Here is a 12056-nt window from a genome sequence, read left to right as displayed (position 1 = left end):
ATGTCATCGTGAATGGAGTTGTGCCCTGAGGCCCCAAAGTAAAACTTCAACGGTGGCAACTTGCTCATGTATGGGCAAAGAAAATACCATTGCTCGGTCATTGGGTTAAACTAAACCGCAGCATGGTCAGTTTGAGTTTAATACCATTGATGAGAGTGTCATAGTGTGATATTGGGACGTATAGATTGTTGGCGCCGGTGTCGAGATCTAGGTTCATGTTGATTCTAGAAGTTATGTGTCCATCACCGACTTGTAGCTTGTCAATGTTAACCGTGTACCCTTTGTCGGTAGAGAAGTCGACATACCTCAATGCACCCTCATATAATGCAGAGTCACCTCCACCCAGAATTATGCCTCCATCAGCCGATGCTTCCATGGGATCAGCGGCAGGATATAAGTAGAGAGCAATGATCCCGCTCGTTACAGTTTTTGATGATCGCAACTGCGTCATCAGAGACGGGAAGTTCACATCACCTTCATCATAGCCAAGACCCAACAAGTTAGTCGGAGGAGCTGCACTGACGGGAGGTTTCTGACCGAATATCAGCCCGAAAGTGAGGATCTGCGACACCTGACCCATGGTTAGTTTCGATTTGCGCTGGAAAAATTTCACCATGTATTTGTCCACGAAAGTAGCAGTTCCCGTAACTTTACCCACCGAGCAAGGCGCCGAGCATGCGTAACACCCCATGGGCCAAGTACTGCAGGAGTGCCCACTGGCTTTCTCGTACCAATCCTTCCAGATGAAGAAAGAGAAACCCGATCCAGTGTCAACGAGAGCATGTAGCTTCTGGCCATTCTCGCCGACCAGAGTATGATACAATCCGGGGCCGTATTGAGGCATATCTTCGTACTTCACATCAAGCTTGAGAGTCGCTCCTCGGGAGACCTCCAACACGTCAAATACATAAACCAAGGCGAGCAGTCGGACGGGCATAGAAGAACGCATTCTGACCAATATTTTGGATCGCAATATAGCTGAGTGGCACGTCTTTGTCTCGCGGCTCGAGCTCACCTGATGAATCGCGGCAGCAAGCTTCGGCAACCAAAACCATCAAGAGGAAATTTAGCGTGTTAATTCGGTTTAGGCGGCCAAACGAGCAGAACGATGCCATCCATCTACCGATCGAAACCGAAAACCCAGCGATTGTCCGGTTGATCTGCGACCCCAATTCGGGCCTTAGATTTCTCATTTTTGCTAGCCTCGCTGCGTCGTGTCACGAGTGTCACCTGTGCGTGTGTCTCGTGTACATCATTGTCTCGGAGACAGTGTCCCTAATAGGGACTCCCTATGTATCTTTTTACCTCCGCAGATGGCATGGTTATCTGATATTATCATCAGCTACTTCTGTCTCAAATCAATTCCCTTTCGCTTATTCATCTTGGTTCATCTGAAACCCGAATGCAAGTTTTGGTCTACATCCAAAATACTTGCGGATCATATATCAGAGTTATGAACATGCAGCAGGCTCCCAGCAGCGTCAAGAGCAGTAGCGTCTATGTTTTGCAGACGATGTCACTATACTATCTAATCCCATCTGTCACTCTGGCCAGTGGTCCTTGAAGGACCGTCCTTCGAGGAACGGTGCTCATCAAAGTAGTGCTCGTCGAGCACTACTACAACTCGTAGTCTACAAGCGCTGCTCCCGTGATTAGTGAGACTGGTGATTCTGTGACAAGCACTACTAGTAGTAGTTCACAGTAGACTGTCTACTACGACGAGGCGTCCTGTGACCAGCACTATCACGACCAATGGTCTTGTGACGAGCAGTATTAGGCGCTCACTCCGATGCAAAACTTAGCGATCAGATTCACGCAGATATACGCCCAGATCCTCAGTTCTATTTCTTCCGCTACCAAGAAACGGCAGCAGAAATTGACACAAATGGAAGCAACCAGAGAATCACTATTATTTCAACTTGAAATATTCAGCTACCTAATAGTAGTTATTCAACTACTATTCAAACTTCAAGTATTATTGGAGTATTACTGGAGTATCACGGGCTTTTGGCTCACTTATTCACAGTTTTCTATTTCCAATGTGGGCAATGTATGGGCCAATCTGGCCCGGGCAAACGCGGACACTCTAGCATGCAAGCCCTTTATAGGGGTCTGATGCGTTGGGGACAGAATTTGGCTTATTTAGACACATGAGTCATGTGACATGACCCATGCCTTATTTAGCATTTCCGGACGCACTCTCGGTACTGACTAACGGAACCCAACATGGGGCTTCTAAATACTGGACAACGCCTACAAAAGGTAACATGCTAGTTCTTGGAATGTTCCAAATTGAAGATCTCGCCCTCGTCTTCCATCGTGTTGAGGCTGACTAAATAATTCGAATACTCGCTAACATCGGCGTTCATAATATCTCTACGACGTGCCTGAAACTCGGCATCACCATTGGCAACAAGAATTAAGCTATGTCAAATATATGATTATCAATCGAGTGAGGCTTCATTGATAAAGAGTACAACCATGACGATTCGTCATCGACGAACAATGTCAGTTGGGGAATCTCTTCTCATGCAGTGTCCAACACAAAGCCACCTCCAAACGCCTTTTCTCTTTGGTTGTCTCGACGGCCAATGTATTCTCCTCCTGTCGCAGTTGATCGCCTGAAAGATTTGCTGCTGAGCCACTCAGACGTTCAGATGCTAACGTGACGGCAAAAAAGTGGCCATTCTCCTTCAGTGGCCTCACTGAGTCGTTTATATTCCCCAATAGCTTCTTTGGTGGTACTTATGGCTTCGGCCCCTTCCTTTAGCGCACGCTCGAGTCTTCTACTGTCATCGCTTCTAATTCCAGAACGGGACCTCCTTAATCGAGCAAACTAAACAATTATGAGTGAGCCCGATTTAAGATGTCTCATTATGAGTCATAATGAGGTCAGCTAAATAAGATAAACGAAAACGCACTTCTACTAGGCGAGTCTCTCCAGGAGACACGATCGATGGAGAATAATATTCACAATTAGTCAGAGGAAGAGCCAATACGGATGTAAAGTGAGTCGCCCATAACTGGATCGTCGAATCCCGAATGCCTTACAGTAAAGGGGCTATCGAGCCGTGACTCTTGTACTTCTTTGCTCGTAGATGATGCTGTACTAAGGGTGAATATCTACGTTGAACATTGACGGCGTCGGCAAAGTAGGCGGGGACGTTACTTCAATTGCACTTTTACACGGCCAGCCACGGAGTCGTCTCCCTGAGGGCTCAGCGCTGCATAGGCTTCATCATCAACGACGTTCTAAAGGGCGACTGAGATGAATCGACAGCACGGCACTTGCCTGCGAGTTCGGCGGAAACTCATCGAATTCACGGGACTCCTCTTGGATGATCGGGGTCTCTGATCAGCGACAGGGTTAGTTGAGCTAACTTAGTTCCTCCAGTATTGACTGAAAGAGCCTACTGGTGCCGCTTTTTCCCTCGGCCATCATCGCTAATACGTCGCCCCCACCGAGATTGAGCTTCCAATGGGAGGTGTCTGGGAACTCAGGAATGGCACCTAACCGTGGGGTGAGGCCTCCCCACTGGGGAGCGAAAGACGCTGTTGATAGTGCATCACGAGCGGACATCAACAATACTGCATGTGTTGTGATACATTGGTGGTAGCTTCAAGACCCTTTACCAGTGGTCCAGAAGGCGAACAACGAGACAAGGGATTTCCTAAATTCGTTGCTGAATCTCATCCGCGACTTCGGGAAAGCCAAGAACAAACCGTATAGCACCGTTTGTGCCACAGCGTCGTAAAACCTCTGAGTGACGGGCAGCACTAATTCAGGTGGTCTGGAGTGCGGGAAGTTCCCACCTCAAAAAAGAATTCCCGTCGACTGGGCTTAATAACGTCCAACAACTTCACGTAGTTTGCGGATATTCTGTCGAAAAGCTTGACTGCGGTTGCACGATAGAGTTTAGGTTTGAAGTAATGACAAATACAAAACCTACAAAAAGTATGGAAGCATTGACGGTGTGTTGTTGGTCACCAAAAGCTGTCGCAGACGATGGCTTGGCTAGTAGCTGATAGGAAATCGTCTGCCCAAGCTGCTCGAGTTTTGACCGTTCGCCCTTGGCATGCCAGATTGGCAATGACGTTCGTCAGCACCTGTGTGCAGTCTTGGGCTTTTCCAAGATCCGATGGACAGTAGCTTCCCGAATGGGTCTTCCGAGTCAACTTACCTTCTTTGTTGGTATAGTTTTGGGTAGTGGGTAGAAGAGTGTATTCGGATCAGTAATATTCGGATCGTCAGGTAGGGGAGTGACAACGTCTTCAACACGGAAGATGTCGAACTCTGTGGTTGGTTCTGAAAGCAACACACATCCTGTCGCTTGCAGTTCCTCTGGTCTGTCCGACGGGCCATGCTATTGTCGTTCGTCACCGTTTGAAGTTCCTCATTACTTGCTAATGGAAGCTGACTCCCAGATCTCCTACCAACACCGATCAAAGAATCGAACTAGTACAAGCAATACGAATGACGCTCACAATGTTGACGAGATGTTCACAGCTGTCACGAAAGTCTCATCGCCGCTGCGTGTCATGTGACCACCGAATAAATCGATACTATGCAATCTCAAGCTCAATCTCAGTTCTCTGAGGACCTAGCGTACATATTCAAAGCTCAGAGTCGTGAATCTCCTTCTTAATAAGAAGTTCTTATTTTTATTTTCATTTTGTCGAAAATTTTCAAGGGAAAAGTTTCCTCAATTAACTCTGCCCGCCAACCACGTGGGCAAATTCCGAAGCCACGCTTATTGGGGAGCTGGGTCCGGCAAGCGTAAATATGATGCACTAGACCGTGGACCGCAGAAAAAATAATTACAAATATTAAGAATTCAAAATAATTACCAATCAGCAAACGATCAGGGAAAGTCCAAGCACCAGGTAGAGGTGCTTAGCACCTCTACTTTCTTTGCGAGAATGAGTAAACAGATACCATATTGATTCCTGGCATAGTTCGTGTATGCCACCGTGAATGAAGTTATGCCTTTAGAACCCAAGTCAAACCTCAACAGTGGCAACTTGCTTATATATTGGCAAGGGAAGGACCATAGCATCTCTGACAGAGATTCTCTGTTGAGTCGAACTTGATGTCAAGTTGACATCGTCAACATGCGTACCCGCAGCCTTGCCAGCTTGAGCTCCAATATCCTTGATGAGGCTCTCATAGTATAATGTTGGGACGCATAGACAGTTGGCGCCGGTGTCGAGATCTAGGTTCATGTTGATTCCAAGAGCTATATGTCCATCACTGACTTGTAGCTTGTCAATATTAACCGTGTGCTCTGTAGATGTGCGCCATGATATCTCCAAAAAGTTTCGGATAGCCCGACCATGTTGAGCTTCTGACTCGGCTAGCACCAAGCTCACATAATCATCGTAGATTTCAGGACCGTTAGCCCCAAAAAGACGAGGCAAGTACCGAGCGATGAATTGCCGATAGTCGCCTTTACTGTTTTTAATTATCAGTGGTGATTTACCAGTCCAGTTTTTCGGAAGTTTCTAGCGCATGCCAGCGTAATGTTCGATGTGAAGGCCATCTCATGTATCCCCTACGCTCTTCACCAATCTCAAAGCAGAGCCGGATATTGGTCGTGATGGACGTGATAAAGGGTGGAGTTAATTAAGTTAGCTAGCAGGATATGGTTTGAAAATGCAAAATGCGGTTGCGCATCCTGTTCCCTCTCGTCAGGCGATCTGGACTTGGGAGAATAAATGATACGGCAAGTCGCCCTAACGCGTGAATGTCGTGATAAATAACTTATTTAAAATAAGAGAGCAATAAGTGACCTACTCTTTATTGCTTCACGGCTACCTCTACTTCGCATTCTAGGCGTGACCGTCACGCCTAAAACGTGAAGTGAATATAGATGGAATTGCTAGCGAGTTCAACTCACAGGCTTTCACGTCTTGATATCACTTGGGCTAAACAACACTGGTCATGAGAAAATGACGTTGGGGCTGCCCCAATGGGGCATGTGAAGTGTGTCTTCGTACGACTAGGAAGTTAGAATCCTGCTTATATACCCTATGGTATTGTATATCCTGGAAACGTGGTAGCGGAAGGAGCAGAATTGCATCGCGGATATTGAACAGGACCGTCAGGAAAACGGACTCCGAGTCCAGACTGCACAAGTTCAATATCCGGGACCAGGAAGACCCTAGGACAGAGATACTTGACCATCCATTTCGACGCATAATACACGCGTTAGTTACACGAGTCAGGATCTCCGATCCAGCGATTAGGCAACACGGTCTTGATTGTGTAGACCTCGACGTCAAAGTTTCACGGTGAAATAATCATACGTAAGAGCAAACGAGTAATTAATTGGAGAGCATTCATCGTAACAAGCGACGCAACAACCTAGCAGTCGGAACTCCAATCGTGGTAGTGATTCCTAGTACGGAGTCGACGAGAGTGAAATCCTGGACGACAGAGGAACACAACGTGCACAATGAAGCACGCAGCAGAAACCACAGCGTGCACAAGTGCTTCGATAGACGCTAGACTTATCACATACAAATAAGATGAATGTATTGATGTGAATCCTGTGGGGTAACATCAGGTCGTGCTTTCTTCCCCCCCCCCCCCCTTGAGTCAAGGGCCTCGACTCGTAGGTAGGATGCGGAGGTCGCCCGAGAAAGGTGGCGACTGGACTCCAGGCACTGGAGGGCATCCAGGCGAACTTCCTCCTCCTCCTGGTGGACAAGGTGATCAGCTGCAGCGTGCTGCTTGCACTTCAGCAATGAGTCACTGCCAGTGACCATCACATCCACCCTCTCCTATTCCTCTGGGTCATGGAATTTCATAGCTGCACTATGTGTCAACAAATCCCACCCTCGAAACTCAACTTCCTAACCCATGAGATTCGGAACTATCACTGGTGTTAAGTTGCCTCGGAGTATTGGGCATTGGGGGTGCGCTATCGACAACTATGAAATCGTGAAGTCTTTTCCTCAGGTTTCAATTTGTATAACGGCTCGTCAGCCGTCCGAACTCACCAGGAGCCGTCGATAGTGTCACGCTGCAAGAATAGGCAATCGTTCAGAACTGTCCAAAACTGTACTCGACCTCCATCCGCTCAAAGTTAGTGCAATCTTCAAGATTGAATCTTGCACACTAACAAGCTTCCTAACTTCAAGCTAACCTATCTTTTTGGGAGGCGCGTCGAGACGAAACGCTAGCGGGCTGCTGGCAGGGAAGGTGAACTGGATAAATGGGATTACCCGTAGCAACTTGTACCAATTCGTGTGTAAACTTGTTTGACCAGTGGGGAAACACAGCTCCCACTGAGCTCAGCTTAGGAAAGCAAACATTCTAACACTGTCAGCTAGTTCCCGCACGTTATAGGACTATGTAGCCGCAGAATCCACTCCGCCAACACGTCGGAGTAGCCCAGCTGAAGGGAAAGGTCGAGACATGCCCTCGCAGATTCTTCAACACATTTGGTGGTGCTTCTCATGTTTCACTACAATTTTCCATTTGTTTGGTTCGCTAGTTGGGTGCTGGTACCAATTCCTGGGGTTGAATTATACCTATTCATGGCCGTTTGGGAACTCTGGCCGTTTCTACAGCGAAGTGCAGTGACCGGTAAGTAACAGCCATCGTCGCGACTGAGAATGATATAGTTGAAGTTGGTCGGCGTAGTTGTTATGGTGTACATCAGGCTTGAAGTCGTCGGTCCGGCCGCTAGCCGTGATCGTTTTGAATTCGCCCTTGCCTAGATCGGCGGTCATGAGGAACTTATGGGAGAGCGCTGGTAAGTGTCGAATCACTCAAGCGGTCTGTTGATGATAAATCGAACCATAAAGTCTGAGTTCCTGAACTCAGACGAAACTTCCACGGAAGTCGCAATCATCACAGCATTGTAGCCTTTCCAATAGGGGAGTTAACTCTTCCGAGTTTCGATGAGATCAGGGTGCATCCTAGCTCACCCTCCTCCGTCACCGTCCGTACGCTCTCCCATTTGTTCACTATCGTCGAGCCTCTTCTGAGGAGTATATTATTACGACCAACAAGCGGCTCATGTTTGCCCATTTGCAGGGGTCCGTATATGTGCTGATGGTGGCTCCAACAGACTCCACGACCAATTCAGCGGTCGGCTAGTGCCCGACGTGATCATTGGGGATTTCGATTCAGTAAGAGCGTTATTGCCGTTTTACTCACCATCACATTTTCCAATGAAAATCTCGGTCATCGATCGAGCTTTTCGAGAATCGTTCAAGTGCATTGAGAAGATTCCCATGGACAGGTACGACCAGAAGTCATTAAGAGCTTCCAATCTTCCAAGCTCGGCTCGCCACTTCGGGTCATCAGGTGCTCTGACGAGGTGAGTAAAATTTATTCGATTTCATTTATTATTTTTAATTTTTTCATGGATTTTTATTTCACATTTTACCAATCGCAGAAATATGAACATAACCTACTACGTGTGCTGATACCGAATAGGAACTTCCCTAGGAAGCCTTGAGCCCCGCTGAGGCAGCTATGTCGTACAAAATCTGAGCTATGTCTCCGAATTTTATTCTCTCAGTGCAACACCGATCTAGATAAGTGCATGCTATATGCAGCCTACCATTACGGCAATCATCAAGATGAGTTTTTCGGGAGTAGGATGACCCCTGTCTAGTCGAAGGATGCGTCTACAGGTGACAATGTCGACCCCTTGGTGGCTGTTGCTGGATCGATAAACTATGCTGGCCGATTGGACCATACGTTCTCCATTGTGAACTCACTGTTAACGGCAACTCGAGGGCGCTCTAGAGAGAGTGCAGGCGAGTATGCAGTTCACCTTCCAAACAGGGTACAGTTATGGCACCTTCGCGGGCTCGTGCCCATTTCTATCACTCAGTTCCGACCGATTCTCTTCGACCCCGATTGCCTCGCTATGGTGAGTTGACGGCTCCCTTTATATATGCTCGCGCTGTTTTTGGGCAATTGAGTGCATCATCACATAAGTGGGATTACGTCATGGAGTTCTTCGAGTCGAATTCAGCTCTTGTGAATACCTCCAACTGTGCGATTTGAAGCACATTCTTCTTTTCGCTATCGATTTTGTTCGCGATCAGATTTACTATAAGTTCCCCATCAGATCCTCCCAGCTGGTGAGCATTCGTTACATTTGGGCAGACCGGAATCTGTACGACCGAACAATCGGTATTACGCTGGGCTGTTGCCCGTGGAAGGTCCAGTACGGTCCTGCACCACAGAGGGGCTGAGGTGAGCTGTTTAAAGATCTAATTTCAAGCTTTTTGGTATGAAATTTTTCCAGATGGAATTGTGAAGATTACAGACTCGAATTCGGAGGTATTATTTCCTCATGCAATCAGATCAGTGAAACCACAGAGGCAGGCGATTCGTATGACCGCTTCAGGAGTATCATACCTCTTTTCTCAGATGATCAAAATAGTAAATTCCGATCCTGTACTGTTCACTATGACTCTCGAGAGCGAGCAGTGTTCGTCGAGATCCTCATCCTCGAAGCGTGTTAACAGTTCTGGTCCAGTCGAAGGTTTCAAAAGTTTCTATGCATCCGTTACCGGCCGTGACGAGATCAGAGCACCCGAGTGAGCCGCGGCTTTATAACACAAATTCTCTATTGCGTTTCGTTGCGAGAGTTTAGGGAATCGGAATTTACAGTGTGAGTTCGACCGATAAAGTCCATCTTGGTTGCTCTCAGGAATTGAGGAATTCTCAGTAGAGCTCAGTATGCCTAAGGCATGATGATGCTAATCATAGCCATCGGCGAGCAAAGTTTCAATGATTGAATCATTGAGATTCATTTCATGCATTCGTTCACCTGCGAGCCGTTAAAATTTGGAATTTCTATCCGAAGCTCAACTACAGCGTTTGCACACAGAAACACATCCATTATGGTGGCCTCTCGATGGCCTCAACCAATTTTTCAACATCATGTCGAACTTTCTCATCATCTGTCCGACCCAGCGTGTACTGGGCGAGCACCATACCACACTCCAACCGCAAAGCGCCTGCCTCCAAGAGGGCGAGGCCTTCTGACACCTCCAGCTCCCTCACAGCCACTAACTGGTATATACATCTATTAATCTGCTCTAAAACGATACTAAAACAATCATCGCTTCGCTCCGCTATTTTCAGCCGATTAATCGCTCTATATACCGCTAAAACCTGTGCGGCATTGAACCCCATCACCACGCCTGTCACCGCCAGCATTTGGCCCAGTTTGCATATCAATTTCGGATGGGAGAAACCTGCCTTACTATACGTTACCAAAAGAGACACCACTTCTACTATGCTCAGGATACGCTCTCTGTTGCCATCTTGCATTTCCTCAACGCACATTTTATCACAGGCTGCTGCATAATACCGTTGAAATAGCACCTCATCGAGTAGACTATTTCGCAACAGACATTTCGGTACTTCTACAACTTCAAAATTTCTCATCTCCCCCGTATCCTCTTCTTTCAACCTCCGTATGAGCTTTTGCACGCACGCGCAATCAAGAGCCTTTATCCGATCACCGGTGAATCTTGAGAGGCCGATAATCAGCGTAGCTACTTCGGCACGCTTGAGACCGTCCACATCGGTCGCGGCGATATCAAGGGCGACTCTTGAGAAAGTGAGATGGACATCATCAGTACATCCAAACCGAGTAATAGCATCGACGAAGGCGACGACATCTCGCGCGGTGAAGTCCCGTAGGAAATCGATCACTCGATCGATTATCCCGTGTACGACATCTTGAGAGACACACCCTCTGCGATGGCAGATTCGCAGACCTTTAGCGATCTCGGCGAGGCGATACTCCTGCGTTCGCGTCCGCAAATACGTAAGTAGCAACCAGAAAATATCAATTTCGCAGTGCATTCCTGTTCGAACGATAGCAGTCGAATAAGAATCGCAAAACACCAGAAGTGCCGACTGAAAATGCACAGACAATGCAATTATCAACCATACGTGAGATGCTCTACACAGATATGCGCATGCTCAACTACATGTGTTGGTGACAACATGGAAATTCTTTTTGGTATAGGAAATTCAGGGCGAATTCCTCTCTGTACACTTCTACCCGAATTCGTAAGTAAACTTCTATAACTAGTGAGGAACCTCCTGAGCTCAGCTGAGGGAAGCGGACACATGTTTCTCCAACACTCCACTATACTCACATTCTGCTGAAATGGGCGAATTTTCATTCTGTTGATAACAATGATAGAGTGAGAAATGGTGACAAGAAAATTTCCGAGAAATTTCGTTAAGTTTCTGTTGTTTTCTGTGATTCTCTACGCCGAATTCGTTTGCAAAAACTCCCAAGCTCAGCTGAGGACAGCGCACATATTCTCTAAAACCGCAAAAGAATACTACCCCCGGCACAGCCTTCGTCCAGAGGCCTCGCAGACCGTCCTTTTCCTTTCTCCTCCTGGAATCTCTCGCCCCCCTCTCGAAGAGCTCCTTAGCAATACGAATGAAATATTCGGATCTTATGAGGTCCTCACGACGCAATGACAACACTGCTAGACCAGCCAGAGCTGAGGGTAGTAGAAAGCGGTCAGTGTCGGAGTATATATGCGCATGATCAACTACTACACGAGTTGGAAAATTATTGTTGATTTCTGTACACCCCTGCCCGAAATTCCTGCGCAAACTTCTCTAATAAGTGGGAGAAACGCCCAAAATCAGCTGAGGAGAGCGAACATAAATTCCAACACTGAAAACTGTTTTCAAGGGAAATCAAATTTCGGAATTACGACGTCGCAGGAGCTATATCGAGTTCACTGAGGACATATCAAGAGTAGTGATATCACTACGGTCATCATCCTGTTGAAAATCAACTTCACCAGATGCCCATTCGCCGACGAGTAATACCTACCATGGCTCGACATGAACTTTCCCTTCTTTTTCGCAACATGATCCTGCATCGCGATGAGCGTCTTAGAGAACGTCTTCGCAAATCTGAAATTCGACCCAGTCACGACCATTTCCCCCCTGCTCCTACTTGTCGTTGAGTCTAATGCCCGCCTGAAATGCCAGGAGTAATTCCCTCTCTGAAAGTTTGACGTACATGAAAGCCAAATCAGCA

The 12056-nt window shown here is 47.2% G+C and overlaps 3 protein-coding genes across 3 annotated transcripts; 1 reads left to right on the top strand and 2 right to left on the bottom strand.

The window, feature by feature from the left end:
- Positions 1-97: 97 nt before the first annotated feature.
- On the bottom strand, positions 98-949 carry Pmar_PMAR025715 (aspartic protease plasmepsin 4, putative; the record flags this gene model as incomplete). Its single annotated transcript, XM_002768227.1, has 1 exon — positions 98-949. The coding sequence occupies one exon, from the start codon at positions 947-949 to the stop codon at positions 98-100; it is 852 nt and encodes a 283-aa protein (XP_002768273.1).
- Positions 950-8181: 7232 nt separating this feature from the next.
- On the top strand, positions 8182-9571 carry Pmar_PMAR025714 (hypothetical protein; the record flags this gene model as incomplete). Its single annotated transcript, XM_002768226.1, has 4 exons — positions 8182-8330; positions 8804-8891; positions 9093-9140; positions 9398-9571. 4 exons carry the CDS (start codon positions 8182-8184, stop codon positions 9569-9571), a joined length of 459 nt encoding a protein of 152 aa, XP_002768272.1.
- A 1503-nt stretch (positions 9572-11074) lies between these two features.
- Pmar_PMAR025713 (hypothetical protein) lies at positions 11075-12040 on the bottom strand (the record flags this gene model as incomplete). Its single annotated transcript, XM_002768225.1, has 4 exons — positions 11075-11089; positions 11342-11505; positions 11847-11929; positions 11973-12040. 4 exons carry the CDS (start codon positions 12038-12040, stop codon positions 11075-11077), a joined length of 330 nt encoding a protein of 109 aa, XP_002768271.1.
- Positions 12041-12056: the final 16 nt, after the last annotated feature.

This window comes from Perkinsus marinus, assembly GCF_000006405.1.
Source record: "Perkinsus marinus ATCC 50983 genomic scaffold scf_1104296968890, whole genome shotgun sequence".
NCBI classification, from domain to species: Eukaryota; Perkinsozoa; order Perkinsida; family Perkinsidae; genus Perkinsus; species Perkinsus marinus.
This window is presented reverse-complemented; position numbering and strand designations above follow the sequence as displayed.